This window comes from Pelophylax lessonae (genome assembly GCF_965119305.1).
Source record: "Pelophylax lessonae genome assembly, chromosome: 5".
NCBI classification, from domain to species: Eukaryota; Metazoa; Chordata; class Amphibia; order Anura; family Ranidae; genus Pelophylax; species Pelophylax lessonae.
Window position 1 is genome coordinate 216,624,827 of NC_138772.1, and position 26,465 is coordinate 216,651,291.

At 47.6% G+C, this 26,465-nt stretch overlaps 1 protein-coding gene across 1 annotated transcript in view; it reads right to left on the reverse strand.

Annotated features, from left to right (window-relative positions):
• Positions 1-26,465, reverse strand: part of MLH1 (mutL homolog 1) — a 137,616-nt gene that overhangs the window by 66,888 nt on the left and 44,263 nt on the right. Inside the window, exons 6-9 of the mRNA XM_082259930.1 lie at positions 18,421-18,512; positions 15,958-16,000; positions 13,341-13,429; positions 5,381-5,493 (exon numbers count right to left, since the gene is read on the reverse strand). Of these exons, the coding sequence (XP_082116056.1) occupies positions 5,381-5,493; positions 13,341-13,429; positions 15,958-16,000; positions 18,421-18,512 (337 nt within the window). The remainder of the gene's footprint in view (positions 1-5,380; positions 5,494-13,340; positions 13,430-15,957; positions 16,001-18,420; positions 18,513-26,465) is intronic.

Consider the following 26,465-nt stretch of genomic DNA (forward strand, 5'->3'; position numbering starts at 1 on the left):
ACAGACACTTTTTTGTACCAGCGTCTGGCTTTACGGGCAACTAAATACGGCGCCAAAAGCTGGTCGTTAAGGTCCACCCCTCCCATGTTAAGGTTATATTCGTGGACACAGAGGGGTTTCTCCACAACGCCAGTTGCCGTAGTGATTTGGATCGTCGTGTCTGCGTGAAGGGAGGACAGAACATAAACATCCCGTGTATCCTTCCACTTCACCGCAAGCAATTTGTCCGTTTTCAAGCAGGCTCTCGCCCCCCGACTAAGACGGGAATTTACAAGCCGTTGGGGGAAGCCCCGGCGATTAGGTCGCACGGTGCCACATGCGCCAATTTGTAAATCGAGAAGGTGACTAAATAGTGGCACGCTTGTATAAAAGTTGTCCACGTACAAATGGTACCCCTTTCCGGATAAGGGTGACACCAAGTCCCAAACGATCTTACCGCTGCTCCCTATGTAGTCTGGGCAGTTGGGGGGCTCCACACAGCTATCTTTTCCCTCATAGACCCGGAAACTAACTGTATAGCCTGTGGCCCTGTCACACAATTTATACAGTTTGACCCCGTACTTGGCACGCTTGCTGGGGAGGTACTGTTTCATAGCAAGGCGGCCAGTAAATTTAATCAGGGACTCGTCAACGCAGACAACTTGTTCGGGGGTAAACAAGGCTGCAAACCGCTGATTGAAGTGGTCTATGAGGGGCCGAATTTTGTGGAGCCGATCGTATTCAGGGTCTCCCCGAGGACGACAGATTTCATTGTCGCTGAAATGCATGAATCGCAGAATTTGCTCGTATCTCCCCCTGGACATGGAGGCAGAGTACATGCGCATATGGTGAACTGGGCTAGTGGACCAATATAGCCGCAATTCACTCTGTTTAGTTATGCCCATGTGGAGGGAAAGGCCCAGAAAGATCTTAAATTCGGAAACCGTTATAGGTTTCCAGCCGAATTGTCTGGCAAGGTGTGAATTTGGGTTGGCGGCGATGAACTGTTGTGCATATAAATTTGATTGATCCACAATCGATCTGTAAAGATCTTCCGTGAAGAACAGCTCATAAAAGTTTAGGGGCGTAAAACCAGCTGTCTCCACGTGGATTCCAGGTTGGGCGGTGAATGGGGGAAGTACTGGCGCTGTAGTATCGGTGGGTTGCCAATTAGGATATGCCAGCGCATCAGGGAGGGCACTATGGGCTCTACGGGCCTGTCTACGAATACGCGGTGGCTGCGGGCCACTACTTGTGCTAGCCACCGCACCAGCTTCAACTGCACTTAGGGGACTCGCCACGTCACCAGGTCTTACTGCAGTGCTGGTTGTACTAGGTCCAGGTTGTACTAGGCCGCTGGCGCTTGCCAGGTCGCCAGAAAAATGAGCGGCACTAGTACCCACACTCTGCTCCATACGAGCACCCTGCGATTCCTGCATCTCAACAACTTCAGAATGGGGTCGGGTACGCCTGGGTCTAACAGGGACCCATCTGTCGTCGGAGCTATCTGTCAGGGAGCCGCTGCCATCACCAGGTTCATATACTGACACTAATTCGGTCATTGTAGCTTCCCCTTCGCTATCAGATGACTCGGTCAGCATATAACTGAGAAGCTCTTCATCCCTGTACGAACGTTTGGTCATTTTGGTAACTAAATTTACTCGTACAGTGATGCGACTCACAGGTAATAAAAGCACCTGGTTGTCGAAGATTATTTCAAGCGCTACAAAAAAAAACTGCTAATGCTAGCAGGGATCAGGCCTGACTCTGCTAACACAGCGGTTTTGTGTCTTGTGTTTTTTTGCAAGTGACAGTAATCTATTGATTACTACACTTGCCTGGGTGAAAGGGTTAAACGCAGGTGCTGGCCGGAATCAGTACTGATCGTGCAAACACCGCGTTTTGGGAACCCTAAACTATGGGGGCGCTAGTATAGTTCTGATCAGATCAGATATTGATCTGTTCAAACACTATACTAGAAAGGGAAGTGTAGGTGCGTGCGTGCGTGCGTGCGTGGCAATCAAGGGGTTACTTCTAAACTATGCGCTGGGGATCTGGGGGGGGTGGCGGGGACCCTAAACCTCCTTTGGGAAAGAAACTAGCTAGCTAGCGCAACCTCAAGTCACAATGACACCAATACAAAATACAGTAAAAACAGTATATTATGTGTGTATTAGTGCTAATGTGACAGAGGGTGTAGGGGTTAACGGGATGTGATCAGGGGGGGATCAGGGGTTTAAATCTTTATTGGAAGGGGCTGGCGGGTATCCTAAGGATAAAAGGAACGGTGGCAAGCGCTAAACCTGGTCACAAGTCACACTTATACAGGTATATAGAAAATGCTATATACTGTATACAGTGTGTGTTATGGCAGGGGGTGTAGGGGTGATCAGGGGGGGATCAGGGGATTAAATCTTTATTGGGCGGGTGGCGGGGACCCTAAACCTCCTTGGGACACAAACTTAGTCGCCTGCGCTAATTCTGATCACAATCACACTAATACAAAAATACAAAAACACTGTATATTACGTTTGTATTAGTGCTGATGTGACAGAGGGTGTAGGGGTTAACTAGCGGTGATCAGGAGGGGATCAGGGGGGATCAGGGGCTTAAATCTTTATTAGGGGGGGTGGTGGGTAATTCAAGTGGAAAAAGGGGGGTCGCAAGCGCTAGACCTGACCACAAATCACACTTATACGGGTATATAGCAAAATGCTATATACTGTATACGGTGTGTGTTATGGCAGGGGGTGTAGGGGTGATCAGGGGGGGGTCAGGGGCTTAAATCTTTATTGGGCGGGTGGCGGGGACCCTAAACCTTCTTGGGACAGAAACTTAGTCGCCTGCGCTAATTCTGATCACAATGACACTAATACAAAAATACAATAACACCGTATATTGCGTTTGTATTAGTGCTGATGTGACAGAGGGTGTAGGGGTTAACTAGCGGTGATCAGGGGGGGGTCAGGGGAGATCAGGGGCTCAAATCTTTATTAGGGGGGGGTGGGGGGTAATTCAAGTGGAAAAGGGGGGGTCGCAAGTGTTACACCTGTTCACAAATCACACTTATACAGGTATATAGGTATATGCTATATGCTGTATATAGTGTGTGTTGTGTCAGGTGCTGTAGGGGTTAATCGGGGGGGCGATCGGGGGTGAAATGTGCCTATCTAACTGTGTGTGGGTGTGCTTGGTGCAGTACTCACAGTAAGATGTGCTCTCCTCTCACGCTGGATCCAAAAAGACCGTTGTGGGGGGAGGGCACATCTCCTCTAAGCCTGTGTTTACATTTCACAGGCTTAGAGGGAGATCTGATTGGGCAGGACCGATCAACAGGTCCAGACCAAAAATGATTGGCCTGGACCTGATGACTGATCGGTTCTGAACCCAATCGAGCCATCGGTGTCGGCGGGCACGCGCGGGAGCGCGCACAGGACCGGCAGGAAGTAGCGACGTAGACCTACGTCACTCTGCCTGGCCGGGGCCGACTGCCGCAGTAAATATACTGTGCGCAGTCGGCAAGTGGTTAAAGCATATCTAAAAAGGCAAAACATTTTTTCTTTGTTTTGGACAGAGAGTGGAAGTATTTGAACTGCTGTTCAGTTTTTACTGCTGTATGGGTCCCTACTAAACAAATCCATTCTCTCTTTAACCTGGTGACCAACGTCACTAGAACTAAAATTAGGAGAACATGTAAAACTTCAAGTAGCGACCATAACAGGAATAGCAGAGAAATCTTCAAATGGGAACATCCGTTCGGCTGATTTTCCTATTCCTATTGTGTTTACAGGACAGGATGTAATCTCTCGAATGAGACACAGATGACAGACACCAAAAAAAAAAAAAAACTGGACTCTATACAAAATGAAAAAAAAAAAAAAAGAACCTTTGGATTTGGGATACTTTATAGCCAACAAGATGTTGTAGAAAAAATGGAATGCAGGTTCATAATTGCCAGCAGAGTATAAGCCACTTCATCCAAGATGCATTTCTGCCCAACTGTGTACACAATTCCTGGAAGCTGAAAACATCCCAGTTCTTGCATGACCAACATACTCACCAGACATGTCACCCATTGAGCATGTTTGGGATGCTCTGGATCAGCGTATACGACAGCGTGTTCCAGGTCCTGCCAATATCCAGCAACTTCACACAGCCATTGAAGAGGAGTGGACCAACATTCCACAGACCACAATCAACAACCTGATCAACTCTATGCGAAGGAAATGTGTTGCACTGCGTGATGCAAAGGGTGGTCACACCAGATACTGACTGGTTTTTGGACCCCTGCCCAATACAGTAAAACTGCACATTTTAGAGTGACCTTTATTGTGGCCAGCCTAAAACACACCTGTGCAGTAATCATGTTGTCTAATCAGCATCTTGATATGCCACACCTGTGAGGTGGATGGATTATCTCGGCAAAGGAGAAGTGCTCACTAACACAGATTTAGACAGATTTGTGAACAATATTTGAGAGAAATAGGCCTTTGTGTACATAGAGGTCTACAGATTGTGTCTTAGATCTTCGAGATCAGCTCATGAAAATGGGAGCATAAACAAGTGTTGTGTTTATAATTTTGTTCAGTGTATATAAAAAAGGTATAAAGCACATATGCTTTGAACAACCACAAAACCACTGCTCAGTATGGAAAACACGTCAACCTTGGGTAGACTGTGTCAGCGTGAATTACATGTCTGTGGTGTAGTTTCGTATTTACTGCACTTGAACTGCAAACCTAAGTTCTCAGAACTCCTAAAAGCCGGCCACAGACTGTGCAATTTTCTTTCCTGCAACCACGGGTCGCAGGACAGAAAAATCGCTGGATTCCCCTATCAATACTGACTCCCTACCACGGAACTATTGTGTTCTCCCGGAGAACAAAGTGATTATTGAAAAGTTGCTATAGCCGCTGGCAATAATTGCATGAAAAATCAGACAGGCTAGTTGTACCAAACTTGATCGATCAATTAACTTGTGTACAATCAGCCTGCCCATATTGGCTGGTCTCTGCTGAACCAGTCGAGATTCAAACTGTCTATGGCCGGCTTAACAATACATGAACCCTCAATGCAGTTGGTACAGTAAAAGTGCATGAAGAGAAGACCCAAAAATACCTAAACCCTCAATGTAGTTTGCCATGTACAGTAAAAGAGTGCATGAGAAGTGGACCAAAAAATTTAATGAATCTCATCTGAAACCCCCTTACTCTTGGCAGTACTCCTGCTCCCTGGTAGGGAATGCATTTACTAAAAAATAAATAAAAGGGTGGGAAACAGCAATTGATTTGCTATTCAAAGGGTGGCATTATAATTGTATTGGAATCGTAAATTCATTATCGAATTTTTCATGTATGAAAATAACAGATGCCTTACAATATTACAAATTATATATACTTACCATTAATGAAAAGCAAAAAAATGCATTTCTTCATTGAATAGTTGGCATTAGTCACGTAACCTTTAAGTTTAAATGCCAGTTTTGCATCTTCACAGCCAACTTCAATTAGCTCCCTGTAGGTAAATTAGAATAGAATAAAAAGAAAAACAAAACAAAAAAAAACCACTTAACTGCAACAGATTGGCACAGAACAAATGACTTATACATGTGCAAAATGGCACAGACTAACATGGTATCTCCTAAAATCAGTTAAGAAGCCATACAAAACTACTAGTCATCTTAGAAACTATACATGGATATAAACAAGATAAACCTTACAAAAACTACATATATTTATATCAAGGCAACAGTTCTAGCACATTGCAAGAATATTATAAGCTGTCCATTCAAAATATTGTTTCTAGACAGACCTGATGAGTAAGCCTACATACTGTAGTTTTGAAAACTGTATAACAAAGGGTTTAATAGGAAATTACTTTATAATATAAATACACAGGGTTTGAGAATATTTATCATGAAAGAAATCAGAGGTTTAACCATTTGGAAGTTCACTGAAAGGGGACGATTAATAGAGATGTGACCGAAACATAATTGGCCGAAAATGGCGTTATCGGCATTTTGCCAATAAGAGAAAAAGGTGCCGATAATGGCGCTGAAAATGCATTTTTCATAGGTCATGTGACTCAAAAACCACACCAAAAAAAAACATAGAACACAGGTGCGTTATTGATGCGTTCTTGCTGAATTTTCAATGCATTTCAACGGGGAGGTAAGTTTATGGTGCGTTTTTTTTAACAAACCAAAAATTCAGCAAGCAGGATTTTAACACAAAGGAAGCACAACAGACCAGTGTGAAAACATACATAGAATTTAAAAGGGATACATTTTTCTTTAGCTTTCCTTGCACTAAAAAGATGCCAATAATGCCTGATGTGCAGGGCTCGACAAACCCTGGGCGCCAGGTCGCATTGGCAACTAGAATTAGCGACCTGGCGCCTGGGGTGCACTGCAGGAGGTGTCCTGTCCCTTTTGCGCCCCCCCCCCACCCCCTCCCCAAGTGCGCGGACTACCGCGCAATCCGATAATTGAGGCCGCGGCTTTTTGGCCTTCTTCAGTGAGAGACGCTTCCAAGAGGGAACTGGCGCCCTCTTGTGGTGGCCGGGAGTTTGACAAGCAGTCACTAATGGCTCTGTTTCCCTGCCTGTCCATCTCCTTCCCAAGAGGAGAGGAGACGGAAGTTTTTGCAGGCTTCATCTCCCTGTCCACGTACCTTTGCTTAAAGGTAAGTGGATAGGGAGTGTGGGTATTATTATTATTTACTTTTTTAATTATTTAAAAAAAATAATATTTTTCTTTTTTTTTTTTATTTAAAAAAAAAATATATATATATATATATATATATATATATATATATATATATATATATATATATATATATATATATATATATATATATATATATATTTTTTTTTTTTTTTCATCTCCCTGCCATTCCACAGCCAAAGGCCCCTTTCACACGGGCTGTCTGATCAGGTCCGCCTGTCAGTTTTTCAGGCAGACCTGATCGAACCCTTCAGTCTCCTCTATGGAGTTGTAATCTGCCGCCATCTGATCCTGTCTGCCAAAAACAGATGGATGGTGGTTCTCTTTTCTATCCATCCCGTGGAACGGACCAGATGGCATCTGATGGAAACAGACAGACGGTCTGTTTCCATCAGATTGCCCTATAGAGAGCGGGGTTCTAGTCGTCTTTATGTGTAAATTTATTATCAGTTATTTTTTCGAAAATAAAGCTCGGTTGTTAGTAAAAAAAAAAAAAAAACTGGCTCCTAACTTTTTTAGCTGGCTCCTAGATTTCAGGCAAATTTGTCAAGCCCTGCTGATGTGTATATTTTTTAAAAACTAATTTTCGGTTTTTCGTTTTTTCAAGCCAAGTGAATCCTGCATTTTCGGTTTAGGCACAAAAAACGGAATTTTTGTAAAATCTTACCGTAAAATTCCTTTCTCTGAGTCCTCCGACAGTCGCCGTCCCTTCCCAAGTCTTCACCAATGGGTATTGACCTTTGCTCCGTAGGAGTAGCTAGGCAACAAGAATTGTTAATACAAAAGCTTTTAGCATAGACACACCGCTAGGGGCTGTCCCCTCAGTCAATACCTCCCTGCACCAGCATTCCCAACTCAGTTTGGTAGCATAGCAGTAAGAGTATACAAAAACCCCAAGAGGGTCGGGGGGCAGCGACTGTCGGAGGACTCAGAGAAAGGAATTTTACGGTAAGATTTTACAAAAATTCAGTTTTCTCTTACATCCTCCGACAGTCGCAGCCCCTTCCCAAGTCTTCACCAATGGGACATCCCAAAGCAGTGTAGACATGAGGGGTGGGAGACGCAACCGTGGAAAAGGCAACGCAGTACCCACATCAGAGAAAGGAACCTTACCACAGTAAGAGAACCAACTGGGCAACAGGAACACGTGCTCAACAGGAGCAACAACCCAGGAAAGGCAAGTAACCCAGGGGTAAAACACCCCAATAACCAAGGGCCCAGAAAAAACAAGGGTCCCTAAGAAACTGCCGCACTGAGAACTTTACGGCCAAAGGAGGCATCGGCCGATGCCTGAACATCCACCATATAGAATTCTGAGAAGGTGTGAACAGACGACCAAGTCGCCGCCTTACACACCTGGGCCACAGAAGCCTGATGACGGTAAACCCAAGACATACTCAAGGATCTGGTAGAGTGCGCTTTCACAGGGAAAGGTGGAACCTTCCCCTTCAAGGCATAGGCTTGCTCAATGATCTGTCTGAGCCATTTGGCGACGGTCGCAGCCGACGCCGCCATGCCCTTCCGAGGTCCCTCAGGAAGGACAAAGAGGGAATCCGACTCGCGAAAAGATTTAGTGGACGACAGGTAAACCCTGATCGCCCGGACAACATCCAAGGAATGTAAGGCAACCTCCTTCGGATGCTTAGGCTTCGCGCAGAGCGAAGGCAAGACAATGTCTTCATTAAGGTGAAACTCCGAGAACCTTTTCGGAAGAAAAGATGGGTTAGGTCGCAAGACCACCTTATCCTTGTGAATCACCAGGTAGGGAGAGCTGCAGGACAAAGCCGCCAGCTCCGACACCCTGTGAGCCGAAGTGATCGCCACCAAAAAAGCAACCTTTTTGGACAACAGAGACAACGAGATCTCCCTGATCTTTTCAAAGGGAGCCTGTTGTAACACGGACAGAACCAAGTTCAAGTCCCATGGAGGCAAAGGTTCCCTCCTAGGAGGGGCCAAATGTCGCACCCCCTGAACAAAGGTGCTAACCAATGAATTAGACGCCACAGGGCGTTGAAAGAGAACGGCCAGCGCAGAAATCTGACCCTTAATTGTGGCCAACGCCAAACGCTGGTCCACTCCAGTTTGGAGGAAAGCCAACACTCTCGACACAGAGTATGAGCGAGGAGAATACCCCCTGGACTCACACCAGGCAAAGTACACTTTCCAAGTACAGAAGTAAATTTTTCCCGAAGAGGCTTTTCTAGCCTTGATCAAAGTGGGAATGACCTCAGGGGAGAGACCCCTATCCTTCAGGACCTGGCTTTCAACAGCCAGGCCGTTAAAGCCAGCAACTGTAAAGCAGGATGGAATATCGGCCCTTGAGACAGAAGGTCTCCCCGAAGTGGCAGGCGCCACGGAGCGTCGACTGCCAGATTTACGAGGTCTGCGTACCAAGACCGAGGAGGCCAGTCCGGTGCCACCAGAATCACCATGTGCGGTTCCGAGGCCAATCTGCGAAGCAGCCTGGACAGTAGTTGAATCGGTGGAAAAGCATACATCAGACGATACTGATGCCATGGCGCCACTAACGCGTCCGAGGCGTCAGCCCGAGGATCGCGCGTCCTTGCCACCTTGTTGTTTAGACGAGACGCGAACAGGTCCACATCTGGAGAACCCCACTTCGTGCACATCTGGAAGACATCCGGGTGAAGGGACCATTCCCCCTGGTCCAGGGTCTGGCGACACAGATAGTCCGCCTGCCAGTCCTCCACCCCCGGTATGTGAACTGCCGTTATCGCCGGGACGTGCGTCTCGGCCCAAGACAGAATGTCGGCCACTTCCCGAGCCGCCCGGGCACTCCTGGTGCCCCCTTGATGGTTGACATAGGCCACCGCGGTGGCATTGTCCGTCTGAACCCGAACCGGACGGCCCCGAAGTTGGTCCGTCCATCGCAAAAGGCAAAGTTTTATCGCCCTCAATTCCAGAATGTTGATCGGAAGGGAGGACTCCTCCTCCGACCAAGTTCCCTGGGCGGACAAAACGCCCAGAACACCACCCCAGCCCGACAGGCTGGCATCCGTGGTGATCACTGTCCACAACAATTGACGAAAAGACTTGCCCCCCGACACCGCCGGGGACTGGAGCCACCACAGAAGATCCCTTCTGGTTCTGTGGCTCAACGAGATCCGCAGATCCAGGGATTGCGGCCACCCGTCCCACTCGGCAAGAATCTCCGCTTGGAGACCCCGCGTGTGAAATTGGGCAAAAGGGATCGCCTCGAAAGCCGAGACCATTAAACCCAGACATCTCATGCATGTCCGGAGAGACGAGTGCCGGTTGTCCCTGAGGGACCTGACCTCGTCCTGAAGAGTCCGAAGCTTGTCTTCCGGCAGGAAGACCTTTGCTTGGACAGAGTCCAGAATCATTCCCAGGTAGGGAAGACGAACCGAAGGACACAGAGTCGACTTCGGAATGTTTATAGTCCAACCAAACTCCTGCAGTGTCCGCATCGTGGTGGACAGGTCGGTCACCAGGCTCTGACTGGCGTTTGACCGTATCAGGATATCGTCCAGATACCCCAAGACAGCAATGCCCTGTGCTCGTAACAGGGCCAGAACCGGCGCCAGCACCTTGGTAAAAACCAGCGGAGCCGAAGCGAGACCGAAAGGTAACGCCACGAATTGGTAGTGATCCTCCGCAATGGCGAATCGAAGGTACCTCTGGTGACCCTCGAAAATGGGGATGTGCAGGTACTCTTCCTTCAGATCGATGGAGGCCATGAATTCCCCCGGACTCAGGGCAGCCACCACTGAGCGCAGGGATTCCATGCGGAACTTGCTAACCCGCACAAAGCGGTTCAGAGCTTTCAAGTCCAGAATCGGACGCACTTTGCCCTCCTTTCTGGGCACAGTGAACAGATTGGAGTAAAACCCCCGAAATCTGTCCCGATGAGGCACCGGAACAACCACCCCTTGGGCCCGCACCGCCTGGTGCAGATCCTGCAAGCGCTCCGGAGACAGCTGAAGATTTGAGGGAAAAAATCTGCCCGCCGGCCGAGAGAGAAATTCGATCTTGTAACCAGATCGAACGATTTCCTGAACCCATCTGTCCCGAATGCGGGTCAGCCAAGGTTGTGAGAAACCGCGCAGACGTCCCTCCACCCCAGAAACGGGTGAGGGCGCCCCTTCAGGCGGAAGTGGTATGGGAAGTTGAACCGGACTGGCCGGACTTCTGCTTCCCTGCCCACGGCTTCTTCTGGGAGCCATGGCCTTTGAAGGGCTTGCCCTTGGATTGCGACCTAAAGGCACGAAAGGACCCCTGAGAAGGCCTAGACGAGGAATTCCGTTTACCACGGAAGGACTTATGCTTGTAAGACTGGGGTAGGAGAGTACTCTTGCCCCCCGTAACCCCTTTAATCAGAGTATCCAAAGCCTCGCCAAAAAGGCGAGATCCCGCGTAGGGAAAATCCACCAGCGTCTTGCGAGAAGATTGGTCGACCGACCAATTTTTCAGCCAAATCAGACGACGGTTCAGTATCGCCACGCTGGACAGGCGCGCAGCCAAGGGAGCTAAATTCAAGTCCGCATCACACAAGTACATGACACCCTGATGGATCTGGTCCACCATAGCCAACGTGCTAGGCGAAGCTGAATCAGCCACCAAGGTGCGTCTAAGCATCTTTGTCCAATCAGCAACAGCCTGTGCCGCCATAATGGAAGCAAAAATAGGCTTCAGCATAGAACCAGCAACCATATAGGCATGACGGGCAAGAGACTCCATTCTCCTGTCTGTAGGGTCCCGGAAAACCGGGGTATCCTCAGAAGGCACCGCAGTAGCCTTGTTCAAAATGGCCACCGCGTGATCCACCTGAGGCGCCACACACCAACGCTCGTCGGTGGAGGGCGCAAACGGATAAAGCAGTTTAAACTTATTAGGCACAGTAAAGGGCTTCTTTAAATTGCGCCACTGTTCATTAACCGTATGGTGAAATTCAGCAGGACAGGGAAAAACCTGCGCTGATTTTCGCGGCCTCTGCGTTCCAAAAGAGGACACCCTAGCAGGAGGAGTAGGCTCATCCTCTAGGTGCAAGGTATCTTTAATGGAAGCAATCAGCTCATTCATGAGTGCAAGCTCTTCAGGCGAGCCAGGGGGAGAAACATCAACCCCCTCCACCTCTGCCTCCCCCTCAGACCCCAGAAGGTCCAAAGATGAGCGGGACCCCGAGAAGGGTACGCCAGCCACAGCAACCACATCGCCCTCTGAATCAGAGGAAATGGACACCCTGGCCCTTTTTGCGGATCATTCAGCCATCAGCATCTGCACATGAGACACTAAGGAAGCCACCACAGTGGCCAGATCAGCCCCCTCGGGGGGTGCAGCAGCCCCCTGGTCCCCCACCAGGGCGGGGGGAAACTTGCTATCCTGAGAATCCATGCCCCAGTAATGAAAAGTAAAAAAAGGTACTGGCCCTTTAACACCACGGCGAGCGCAGCCCACCGTACACTACTGTATGCACCGACCCCGCAGGGATAGACAACACTGAGCAAGGAATGACAGGACAGTCATGACATGACATGACAGGAAGTGATGCAATAGCTGGCTGACTGATATAGCCTATGAGGCTCCGCAAACATGGCCACCCGGCGGAGGGATGAGGCTACAGGAAAATGGCGCCGACATGTGCTCGGACGAGCACGGCCCGCCTAAATGGCGGCGAATGGCGCCAAAACACGGCGCTGTACGGGGACAGGGCCGGTCACAGCATGCAAGCAAGAAAATGGCGGATCGCCGCAGCGGCCGCCGCAACAACACATGTCTGCACCCAGAACTGCACCCAGAGCATAACTCACAGCAGAGCAGGATGGCCCCCCCTCGCAGCCCACAGGCAGTGCAGCCATACAGGGACCTGACAGGGAGCCCGCATTTACACAGACATGGGGGGTACTACCCAGCCACAGACTGACACCCACACAGAAGGTCCCCACACAGAAGGTGCTTACCGTACCAGATGGCGTGGGGAGCCGTCTCCAGCGACAAACCGCTATCAAGGCAGACAGGGAGTGCCGCAGCCAGGACGCTTGTGGACTGCAGCCATAGACCGCAGCATGGCGTCCAGTGAGGTAGCCACCTCACAGGCAGCATCCCTGCAGCGAACAGGGATGGGTCGTTCAATGTGCCAGGGCAAACCTAAGCTGAACGCTAGATGGCAGGCTGGGGATCCATCTGGCTCTCAGCCCTGGGATCAAGGGCGGCCAGTCCGAGACCCAGCTCCGCATGATGATTCTTCATCCGAAGATCCCTAAACTAAAGCTGACAAAACAACAGCTAGTAAAGAAAAGAAAAAAACACTTGAAATAAAATCAAATAAGGGTAGAAGGCTGAGACTGAGCCCCAGCACAGGAAAGCCAGCTACTCCTAAGCTAGGCAAGATCAAACTGAGTTGGGAATGCTGGTGCAGGGAGGTATTGACTGAGGGGACAGCCCCTAGGGGTGTGTCTATGCTAAAAGCTTTTGTATTAACAATTCTTGTTGCCTAGCTACTCCTACGGAGCAAAGGTCAATACCCATTGGTGAAGACTTGGGAAGGGGCGGCGACTGTCGGAGGACGCAAGAGAAATTTCCATTTATTGCACCTCTAACCATTATTTTATTTTAAATGACCTAACCATTAGGGCAAGGTGAAGAAAATACTCTGTACCTGCTTACAGCATTCCCATATATAGTCCGAATGTTGTCCACCGTTGTTGCATTTGATAAAGTACGTACATCTGCCATAGTCTCTCCTTGCTAAGCAAATTGAAAATAAGGTTTAAGCAGCAAAGATAACATTGCAGTGGTAATGTACATATACGGTAGTTAACTAGAGTAATGAACATACTGGAAAGCCAGGTGAGGCAAGCATATCCAACAAACCCAGGAAAACACATTTACAAATCTCTTTGGAAGCAGTAATGCATCTAATGGAAAAGGTAAAAGTCTTGGAAGTTGCACATCTCTGCAAAGCCCCCTAAGAAGGTGTATGACAGCCTCATCCTGGGCTCCAACCAGGCCATGCCCCCAACATGTTTTACTCCTCCCATGGGGCGTCGCCATGGGGAAGTAGTAATGCATGTTAGGTTGTTCCATGTAATTGTTCTTGGCTGAATTTTATAAAAGAAAAAGAAAAAAAAAAAAATATATAAGCTTCATCATCTAGATCAGGAATAGGCAAACTACGGCCCGACGGACCTTTTATTCCGGCCCGTGGAGCACGCAGTGTTCCCCAATCCCCGGGCCACAGACCGGTACCGTGGATCAAACGGTACTGGGTCGCCCGAGGAACTTCGGCAGTGGCGGCCGGGGCACACAGAGCAGTGCGCCCCGAGCCCACCCATTGTGTGACAATAGCGAATGAAAATTCGCTATTGTCACACTGATCCTCCTCCTGGCCAATCAGGAAGCAGGTCCTCCCGCTTCCTGATTGGCTGAAAGGCAAACCCCATGCCATTGGCCAAGGAGGAGGCGGGAGGACTGAGGACTCGAGGAGACGTCGGGGGACTGAAGAGAAGCGCTGCCTGAGGTAAGTGCACTGGTCTCGGAGGGGGCTTAGCATATCTGCATTGAAAGGGGGCACGCTGGCATATCTGCATTGAAAGGGGGCACGCTGGCATATCTGCATTGAAAGGGGGCACCCTGGCATATCTGTGGGATGTGGACGTATAGGAAGTACTGTAAGGGTGTGGGTGGTGGGTCTGGTCACCAGAGAAAAAAAAAAGTATGTATGGTTGGGGATTTGGGTAAAAATGAAGGGGGAGAACTTAACCAGCTACAAATTAGAAGGATGTAGTGCTTTTTTTTGTCACTGATCAGCCTGGAGAGGATGTCTTGTGTTCCTCAATTCCATGTATTCCTTGTCTTGTATTTCTCAGCCAAGATCAAGTCTGGCCAAAAGAACCAAGTAGTGTGGAATATAGCCCTTAAAGGTGATTGTGAGCAGAGAAGAGATCCTTTAAACCCATCTCTAACTTGCAAATCCTGACTTCCATGTTTTTTTATCCCAGGGAACTGTGGGTTAGGTACATTCCCTGCCTCGTAGCTCGCGGACGCTGCAGGACGGGGAATGATCGGCTCACAAATGGGTGGGAGTTCATTGTGATCCCAAAGAAAACAGTGGAGCACCGCTCTAAGTGCCAACATATGCAGGTCCAGTGACTCCACTGCTAGCGGGTGCTGGAATCCAGTAAGAGCTTACACAGACTCACTAAAAAAAGTGGAACAACAAACAGCCAATCCTAGTGTAAAAGATCAGCTTCAGCTTGTCTTCAGGGAGTTCAGAGAAGGTGTTCAGGTTAGAGATAATTTTGAAAAATGACTTTGGGCCCATCTATGCATCTAGGCTGTGAAAAAGTCTCACAAGTGGTATCCGCATACTCAGGGGGCATAGCAGAATGTGTTTTGGATGCAATTATGATGCGAGTGAAAAAAAACATGTTAAAATTAAATCTTTGTAAAAAAAAAAAAAAACTGTCCTCATTTTACAAATAATTGTGACAAAAAAGAACTTAAAGAACTCACCATGCCTCTTACTAAAATCTTGGGGTGTCTACTTTCCAAAAAGGGGTTATTTTAGTCCACTGAGAACTACAAGTTCATCTGCTGCTGTGGCAGAAGGGACTTGTGGTTTATTCATTCATAGATCTCCATCTGCCCAGTCACACCGATTTTAAATGTGACAGCAGAACCCCCCCCACCCGCTGTCATGGGGGAGGGGAATGGGGGGGGGGGGGGTGCTGAACCATATTGCAGGTTACATCCTAAAAACGGGTGTAACACAACATGTTCTAAAGTTGAACCTAGTCTTTAAAATAAAACCATCAGACAGGGAATACAGGCACATAAGATGGAGGGGCTGGGTGTTCAGTTAGCAATCATGAGGACTCAATAAACAGATATAAAATAACATATGGAAAGTTTAAGAGTCCAAAAACTATGGGAAACAAACAAACCTTCTTCTAATAATATCCGTACTAAGCTTTAATTTCAAGATTGAAAAAAGATTCCATCAGAAAAGTATATTGCAACAGCAAAACACATTTACAAACTATATTAACCTAAAAAAAATTAGACTAATTATTCATAATTGCGTGAATAATCTTACAGTATACTGTATATTTCCAGGATGTTTATCAGTTGAAAAATTCTGGGTATAATTATACATTTCTGTGAAGCCAGTATCATTTTATCCTATTTTTATGATGAGTCATCTTCTAATCTGCTTTTTACCAAACCTACAATCAGTGTAAACGAAACTATTTTAGAAGCATATATTCACCAACCTTCTTAACAGAGAAGCTGATGCCAGAGTTGTGGATGGCGTACCTTCAGAAAAAAAAAAAAAAATAAATAATTTTAAATACTATAGCATTACTGTTGTTAATATTTTATATATATATATATATACACACACACACACACACACACACACACACACAGTACAGACCAAAAGTTTGGACACACCTTCTCATTCAAAGGGTTTTTATTTTCATGACTATGAAAACTGTAGAGTCACACTTCAAGAGGTAGTCACCTGAAATGGTCTTCCAACAGTCTTGAAGGAGTTCCCAGAGATGCTTAGCACTTGTTGGCCCTTTTGCCTTCACTCTGCGGTCCAGCTCACCCCAAACCATCTCGATTGGGTTCAGGTCCGGTGACTGTGGAGGCCAGGTCATCCTGCGCAGCACCCCATCACTCTCCTTTTTGGTCAAATAGCCCTTACACAGCCTGGAAGTGTGTTTGGGGTCATTGTCCTGTTGAAAAATAAATGATGGTCCAACTAAACGCAAACCGGATGGAATAGCATGCAGCTCCAAGATGCTGTGGTAGCCATGCTGGTTCAGTATGCCTTCAATTTTGAATAAATCCCCAACAGTGTCACCAGCAAAGCACCCCCACACCATCACACCTCCTCCTCCATGCTTCACGGTAGGAACCAGGCATGTAGAGTCCATCCGTTCACCTTTTCTGCGTCGCACAAAGACACGGTGGTTGGAACCAAAGATCTCAAATTTGGACTCATCAGACCAAAGCACAGATTTCCACTGGTCTAATGTCCATTCCTTGTGTTCTTTAGCCCAAACAACTCTCTTCTGCTTGTTGCCTTTCTTTAGCAGTGGTTTCCTAGCAGATATTCTACCATGAAGGCCTGATTCACACAGTCTCCTCCTAACAGTTGTTCTAGAGATGTGTCTGCTGCTAGAACTCAGTGTGCCATTGACCTGGTCTCTAATCTGAGCTGCTGTTAACCTGCGATTTCTGAGGCTGGTGACTCGGATGAACTTATCCTCCGCAGCAGAGGTGACTCTTGGTCTTCCTTTCCTGGGGCGGTCCGCATGTGAGCCAGTTTTTTTGTAGCGCTTGATGGTTTTTGTGACTGCACTTGGGGACACTTTCAAAGTTTTCCCAATTTTTCGGACTGACTGACCTTCATTTCTTAAAGTAATGATGGCCACTCGTTTTCCTGTACTTAGCTGCTTTTTTCTTGCCATAATACAAATTCTAACAGTCTATTCAGTAGGACTATCAGCTGCGTATCCACCTGACTTCTGCACAACACAACTGATGGTCCCAACCCCATTTATAAGGCAAGAAATCACACTTATGAAGTGTGACTCTACAATTTTCATAGTCATGAAAATAAAGAAAACTCTTTGAATGAGAAGGGGTGTCCAAACTTTTGGTCTGTACTGTGTATATATATATATATATATATATATATATATATATATATATATATATATATATATATATATACACACACACACACACACACACACATATACACATTCATATACACACACACACACACACACACACACACACACTAGATAACCAAAAGTATTGGGACACCTGCCTTTACACACATGAACTTTAATGGCATCCCAGTCTTAGTCTGTAGGGTTCAGTATTGAGTTGGCCCACCCTTTGCAGCTATAACAGCTTCAACTCTTCTGAGAAGGCTGTCCACAAGGTTTAGGAGTGTGTCTTTGGGAAGGTTTGACCATTCTTTCAGACGCGCGGTTGTAAGGTCAGGCACTGTGGTTTGACGAGAAGGCCTGGCTCACAGTCTCTAGTCTAATTCATCCCAAAGGTGTTCTATCAGGTTAAGGTCAGGACTGTGCAGGGCAGTCAACTTCCTCCACCCCAAACTCACTCATCCATGTCATTATGGACCTTGCATTATGCACTGGTGCGCAGTCATGTTGGAACAGGAAGGGGCCATCCCCAAACTATTTCCACAAAGTTGGGAGCATGAAATTGTCCAAAATGTCTTGGTATGATGATGCTTTAAGATTTCCTTTCACTGGAACTAAGGGGCCAACCCCAACCCCTGAAAAACAACCCCACAGCACAATCCCCCCTCCACCAAATGATTTGGACCAGTGCACAAAGCAAGGTCCATAAAGACATGGATGAGCAAGTTCAGGGTGGAGGAACTTGACTGGCCTGAACAGAGTCCTGACCTCAGCCCAATAAAACACCTTTGGGATGAATTAGAGTGGAGAATGTGAGCCAGGCCTTCTCGTCCAACATCAGTGCCTGACCTCACAAATGTGCTTCTGGAAGAATGGTCAAACATTCTCAGACACATTACTAAACCTTTCGGACAGCCTTCATAGAACAGTTGAAGCTGTTATAGCTGAAAAGGGTGAGCCATCTCCATATTAAACCCTACGGACTAAGATTGAGATGCCATTCAAATTTTTTACTCAATCATGAATTTATTATTATTTATATGTTACCTGCTAATGACCTCTACTATTCTTGCATGCTCCTCACTTGGGCTCTTCAGAGCTTTCCTCCTGGTAGACACATTATAAAACAAATCTTCAACCTGAAAAATACATATTTCATTGCCTGAAACAGCACTGATCAATAGTGTACAGCCAAATCATAATTCAACCTGAAAATGCATAGCATTTGAGAGGCCGAGCTGGGTGCCAGGCCAGACATGTGGGCGGATCCTGAGTTCATGGTTGTGATGATGCCCGAGCCTGGACTGACTGTGAAACAGTCCACTCTTTGCTGAAACCGGGTCACAGGAGTGCAAAATCATCTGCACTTCTGTGATCCACAGGAGAAGTACAGCCAAACGAGCTTTGGCTGTACGTCTCCTTTAAGGCGGCCAAAAATATTACAGCCACAGTGGCTGTGGCAGAAGGAAGGAACAAATCCAAGCAGGCTTACACTTTGTTAAGTGATATATAACAGCAAAACAATTAAGGGAATATCCAAAATTAGGAAATTGCAAAACTATGTAATTTTCATTACCAAATAAGATCAAGGTAAATGTTCTTTTGAAACATGAATGATTTTCAGCGAGGGCCACTGCTGCCGAAGAACTAGACAGGTGAAATGAAAGGTTAAATATATCCAAGAACAAAAATGTAATATTGCAGCATACCAGTCTTTAGATGTGGACATTGCATTTCTTTTTCAGGCAAGTACAGAAATACCTGTTGATATTACCAAAAATGCACGGTCTCTCACAAATTTAAAGCACAAACAACTTTATCTTCCTTCTGTAACTAAAACCAATTTCCCTATGTGATGGGAAAAAAAAAAACAAGTGGAGACAGACATGTTAAAAGTTCAGCTTGGGTTGCAACCATGGCTCCCTCTATATATATATATATACACACACACACACACACATATACACACACACACACATACATATATATATATATATATATATATATATACACACACATATTATATATATTATATATATATATATATATATATATATATATATATATATATATATATATACACACACACACACACACACACATAATATATATATATATATATATGTGTAGCGGGGTTAAACATGCCTAAAGACACTGTTTGATATGTGGGAAGGAACTAGGCTCCCTCTAGTGGTAGCTGCATGGAATTTCCCGGGCTGTGACTTCCTTTTCACAAGATGAAGAAACTACATCTCCCAGGCTGCTTTGCAAGATCCAGGAACTAGGCTCCCTCTAGTGGTAGCTGCATGGAATTTCCCGGGCTGTGACTTCCTTTTCACAAGATGAAGAAACTACATCTCCCAGGCTGCTTTGCAAGATCCAGGGTGCACGGCTGCACCGCACGGCACTATGGGGGAGGTTATTTAAAGGAAGAGAGAAGCGCGCGAAGGGGGGGGCCTTTCTGCGCTGGACTCTGAGGAACCAGCGAGCGAGAGTGAAGGACTGACACTGGATATTGGGCCAGAGCCTTTTAGCCTGGAGGGACGACGTGGAACCGTCCCATCTCAAGCACGAGGCACATTCCTGGAGGTCATACTGCTGTTTGCCGAGACCGGAAGTCATCCGCCAGAAGGACCCCGCGCGGCTGGCATATAGCCAAAGGACTGAGACCGCAGTGGAAGCGCGCGAAGGAGAAACTTCTGTTGGTGAGAGGGCACATGCCCAATAACTGACTTTATCTGCTGAAGAGACAGTTTTATCTACAGATAGCGGTAGCGCAGCAGGAGGTGATAAAACCCCGGGGTTTATCACCATACTCTCTCAGGAGACTCATAGACAAACAATAAGGTCTGTAAAGGAGTCGCCAGAGGCTTATCTCTCTCGCAGAAGTTATTGCTCAGTTACGCAGACACCCTGCGGTGACAACTAACAGCTCGTTGTTTTTTTCTTTCTTGATCTTTATTCCTAATCTGGATTACAAATGAGCTCTATTCAATAACCTTGCTAGCGAAGATCAACAAGAAAGAAGAGAACTCTGGGGGAGGGACTCAGATAGGCCCACCTACCTGGTACTGTGTCTAGCCTTAATGCAGGAGGAGTGTGGGGGTATTCTTTTACCTTTTTAAAGCTGTTTTAAATAACCTTTTATGGACTTGTATTGTATTGTATTGTATCTCCCCTATTCAATTTGATACATAGTAAACTAAGTTTGGTTAATTACAATCTTGTGCGTTGTTCCATTGTGTCACCCAGAAGGACTACTATTCAAGAAGGTAACAAGGTATTGTTGCATAGTGAAGTATTGTATTCCAACCTGTGTATCTATTTGATAGTCCAGTCCTATTCTGGGTCAGTTGTGCCTGAGGAGGGATCGAGCCAATTTGATTGGGTTGTTAGGCAGGGTGTAGACCCAATAATATAATCAGCAGCTCCTGCGGGGGTGGTGCTACACGTGGGGGCTCGTCCGGGATTTCTACAGTCCTGCAATACAACCCTCTCAGCCATAGAATCCCCTCCCACGCAGAAATGGATCCTGTCGCTGCTGCTGAGTGGTGCAAGGAAGAGAATGTCATAGTGGAAAATGGCCTGGTGGTTGAAATCAAGGGAGAAGCCTGGACTGAAGAAAAGCTCCTCCCTGTTTTGAGGGCACTATCCACAGACAGGAAATTTTGGGTGATTGACATGAAAACTGACACCACTGTCCCACACACGTATGCACTGTGTGAGTGGAGGAAGGGGGTCCCTGATTATTTCAACGGAAACAGTGTAAAAACTACTGACCAAACAGAACTTTTCCTGATACATCCAGGAGTTCCTATTGCGGGTCCCTCATCCACCACCCCTGGGGTATCCAGCCAAGAAAAAGGTGTCCAAGAAGGGCATCCTGAGTCATCACCTTTGTCGACTTTTAGCTCAGAACTGTGTGCTGTTCTTGGGGAGATTGTGGCAAAATGTAGTAGGGACTCCTCGAGCTATTTGATGACTGGATATAGGAAGCTCCGGACATTCTCTGGGAAACAGCCTGTGCCTTCAGCAGAAGATGGGTTCGAAGAGTGGTTAGATACCGCCACTCAGGCTTTGGAGGAATGGGAGGTACCAGAACAGCACAAGAAGCAGAGAATCACAGAGAGTTTAAGGGGACCTGCATTAGAGGCTGTACGTAATCTAAAGCTTAGCAAGAAGAACTGCACTGCACAGGATTATTTGGACATTCTGCAAGATGTGTTTGGTCGGACGGAGAACGCGGCTGAACTTCTCTACCAGTTGGACCACTGTTATCAAGAAGAGGGGGAGAAGTTGTCCGAATTCATTAAACGTCTGGATAGGATTATCCACCAGATTCTGTTAAAGAAAGGAATAGACCACCGGAAAATAGATGAGACTCGTGCACGACAGGTTCTGAAAGGGGCTCAACCTTTAGATCCCATTGCCATACTGTTACGAACTCGTCGAGATGGCGGCATTCTAGAATACCCCGATCTGATTCGAATGGTCAGAGAGGAAGAGGTTATGTTGGACAACAAGAAGAAAAGTCGGCAGTTTGACTCAACTGCCCGGGTTGGAGTGATAAGTGTGGAAGAGGGTGACTCTCAAGTTGAACTTCTAAAGACCCAAGTGTCTCAGTTGATAGAAATGGTGTCCATCCTGACTGGTCAGGTATCCACTCTACCCAAGGGGAGTATATCGGAGAGGCCAGATGAACCTGTTAGTCTCAGCACAGATCCAGAGCCACGGCCTGCAAGATTGTTAACTTGTTTCAACTGCGGGGGAGTTGGGCATGTTAGAAGGGTATGTCCCAGCTCAGGAAATGCTGCCGCGAAACCTCGCGAGCCAGCGGGAAACTTCAGAGGACACCGGTGAAGGAGTCAACCGGGTGTCCGCCAGTCTTAAGGGACTCCAGAAGTGGTGCAGGATCAGGGAAACTGAGTCAGGGGGTCAGACCCAAATATAATACCCCCAGTTCTAGACTCCGGGTTACTGAGGGAAGGAAAGTCAATGCACACCGGGTTCAGCGGGGGCCCAGATCAAGGAAGAAAAAGGAGAAGAGGGCCAGGGTACAGAGAACTGAATCAGACAACCAGGCTACATCAAGAGAATTCCCAACTAACTTGGTCGGGCCCTCCCCAGTGGTCTCGGTTCAGGTGGAAGGAATTTACACAAGAGCCCTCCTTGACACAGGGGCCCAGGTGACTCTTTTGTATAGAGACTTCTATGATAAATATCTTACCCATCTACCTTTGCAGAAGTTGGAAGATCTGGAGATATGGGGTATTGGGACCCAAAGTTTTCCCTATGACGGGTATCTGCCAATCAAGTTGACCTTTGATCCATCAGTGGCTGGTGAAGCGGAAACCTTCGACACCTTAGCGGTGGTCTGTCCTCGTCCACCAGGGGCCAACAAAAGCTCTCTCATCGTAGGAACAAACACTGACCTGGTAAGGCGCCTTCTGATACAACTGGTCCAGGGACAAGATGCTCAGGCGCCAAGGATCCATCCCATGCTACGGCAGGCCTACCAACGATTAGTGTTGGAGCAAGAGACCCCCGCAGAAGGAGTTGGACGACTCTGGAAGCTGGATAGAGCAGAAAAGGTCTTACAGCCAGGAGAGGTGGCCTGTTTTAAGGCTTCTGTTAAACTCACATGGCAACAGCCGGGTCCCTTCATTATCTTTGAATCAGGTCAAAAGGAGAGACAGAGAGGGATAGAAGTGATCCCTGAGGTGATCCCTTTGAAGGTGTTACAGGAAAACCGTGGAAGGGTTTTAGTGAGTGTCAGAAACACCTCTATTACACCAGTGAAGGTACCGGCCAGAGTGCTCCTGGGCCAAGTCAACCCGGCTACCCCAGTTGCCCCCATTGATTTCAAAGAAAAGGAACAGGGTGAAGCGGTTATAGAGGAGCTTTGCTCTGGAAACGCTGCCCTCCCGCCGGAATGGGTGAAGAGGGCCAAGGCACAACTTGCTCGATGTAGGGAAATATTCTCTAAGGACGAGTTTGACGTGGGATGTGCCAGGAGCGCTACTCATAAGATCCGCCTGAGTGAGGACAAGCCTTTCAGGGAGAGAGTCCGGCGAGTCCCCTTAGGTGACTTAGAAGATCTACGTCAACAGCTGGCAGAGCTCAAAAAGATCGGGATTATCCGAGAATCCAGGAGCCCGTATGCTTCCCCGATAGTGGTAGTCCGGAAGAAAAATGGATCTTTGAGGCTTTGTATCGACTACCGAACGCTGAACAGAAGAACCATCCCAGACCAGTATACCACTCCTCGAATCGAAGATGCCCTACAGAGTCTGTCAGGGGCGAAGTGGTTCAGTGTGATGGACTTAAAGAGTGGGTATTATCAGATCCCCATGCACCCTGAAGATCGGGAGAAAACAGCCTTCATCACCCCTGTGGGGTTCTTTGAGTTCAATCGCATGCCTCAGGGGTTGTCCGGGGCCCCTGCTACCTTCCAAAGGCTGATGGAGAGGACCGTTGGAGATATGAATTTGATAGAGGTACTGGTATACTTGGATGATGTTATCGTGTTTGGCAGAACTTTAGAAGAACATGAGGAGAGGTTGGAAAAGGTCTTGAAGAGGCTACATGAAGAAGGTCTGAAACTTTCTCCTGAGAAGTGCCAATTCTATCAGTCCTCGGTCCATTACCTGGGCCATATCGTGTCTGAAGAAGGGGTGGCCACTGACCCGGACAAGCTGGATGCTGTTGCTTCCTGGCCGAGACCCACAAATGTGACCGAACTCCGGTCATTCTTGGGCTTTTGCTCCTATTACAGGAGGTTTGTGGAGGGGTTCGCCCAGATTGCCCGACCCCTAAATGAGCTCCTGAAGAATGAAGAAGATGATGTCCCTGAGTTGGTAAAGCCGGCGAAGTCCACCATAGGCCCCCGGAAGGCTAAGGAATCCATCCAGGATCAGTGGACCCCGGAATGCGAAGGGGCCTTTGTCCAGCTGAAGGAGACCCTAACCACTGCCCCTGTGTTGGCCTATGCGGACCCCACAAAACCATATGAACTGCATGTTGATGCCAGCCGAGATGGGCTGGGGGGGGTACTTTATCAGGAGCATGAGGGTCATCTGCGACCTGTTGCCTATGTGAGCAGAAGCCTATTGCCTGCTGAAAGGAATTATCCTACTCACAAACTTGAATTCTTGGCCTTGAAGTGGGCAGTGGTTGACAAATTGAAAGACTACCTGTACGGAGCTGAATTCATTGTCAAGACAGATAATAATCCCCTCACCTATCTGTTGACTACGGCCAAGCTGGATGCAACAGGACATCGATGGTTGGCTGCCCTCTCTAGCTTCAATTTTAGCCTGAAGTATCGGCCAGGAATCGGAAATAGGGATGCAGATGCCCTATCCAGAAGGTTGCATGTTCCACAGGAACCTGCGGAAGAATGGACTCATTTGGCTCCAGAAGGGGTGCGTGCCCTATATCAGGGAACTGAATTTCGATCCCGAGGAGGGTCAAGAGCAGAAGAGATTGGGGTTTCGGCTATCGGAGTACCCAAATGCTACTGCCAGGTGACCCAAGTTGAAGGGGAGGGTTTGCCCCGGCTGTCCAAAAGGGACTTGCGGAAGGAGCAGTTGGAAGACCCTTTGGGAAAACTTCTCTTGGAAGCTCTGGAGATCCAGAGCCCTGAGTTGCTTCTAACTGACTCCCCTCAGGGGGCCCGTCTGTTGCATAGAGAGTGGACCCGGTTACAGATCAGAGAAGGAGTGGCCTACCGGAGAGGTCCATCTGAAGATCTGGAGGAGAAGTGGCAACTGTTCTTACCAGCTAAATACAGAGAGGGAGTTCTGGCCGCTCTTCATGATAATCATGGCCATCTGGGGCCCGAAAGAACCTTTCAGCTTGTCAGGGACAGGTTCTACTGGCCTTGTATGAGGGCCGAAGTTGAAGGATACTGTCATTCTTGTGTCCGGTGTATACAGAGGAAGACTCTGCCACGTCAAGCAGCCCCAATGGGCCATCTACAAAGTCAGGGACCCATGGAGCTGGTGTGCATTGATTTCCTTTGCTTAGAGCCTGATCTGAGTGGCCAGGGGAATGTCCTTGTGGTAACAGACCATTTTACCAGATATGCTCAAGCATTCCCAACAAGGGATCAGAAGGCCTCAACGGTAGCCAAAGTTCTTGTAGAGAAGTTCTTTGTACATTATGGGTTACCACAACGCCTCCATTCTGATCAGGGAAGGGACTTTGAAAGCAGACTGATCAAGAGACTGTTAGATATGTTAGGCATTCAAAAGACTAGAACCACTCCCTACCATCCACAGGGGGATGCCCAGCCTGAACGATTTAACAGGACTCTTTTGGATATGTTGGGGACTTTGAGCTCAGAGAAGAAACAGCATTGGGGCAAGCACGTAGCTGCCATTGTGCATGCCTACAACAGCACTGTCAGTGATGCTACTGGATATTCCCCTTATCGGCTGATGTTTGGAAGGGAGGCTCGGTTGCCAGTGGATTTGGCCTTTGGCATTTCGCCTGATCATACCTCTTCAGCATCGCATAGAGGATATGTGGACCGACTGCGGAAGAGTCTGAAAGCGGCCTATGACAAGGCTCAGGCCACATCTGATCAACGTGGACTGCGGAATAAAAAAAATTTCGACCTAAAAGTTCGGATCCATGACCTGCAACCAGGGGACAGGGTTTTGTTGAGAAACTTGGGTGTCCCGGGAAAACACAAGTTGGCAGACCGCTGGAAGTCCCAACCTTATGTTATCTGCAAGCAACTGCCAAACCTTCCTGTGTACCAAATTCGGCCTGAAGGAAGTGTGGGTCCATTGAAGGCTTGGCATCGGAACCATTTGCTGCCTCTCTCTGAAGCGGTTCGTATGCCCCCTGTGGAAGACTTGTCAGAGGCCCCTTCGACTTCTCGCCGGTCTAGACCAGTTACCAGATCTCAGACGACGCTCCCAGATGAGGGAGAGGGAAGTTCTCCATCTGAAGATTTGGAAGATGAAGAGGAGGTACCCGACTGGTTGTGGTCATCTCAGTTGCCAGAACCCACACCTGCCTCCCTGTCTTCATCTGACTTGGCTGATAGAGGAGCCCTTCGGGCAGAAGCCCCTGAATTCATA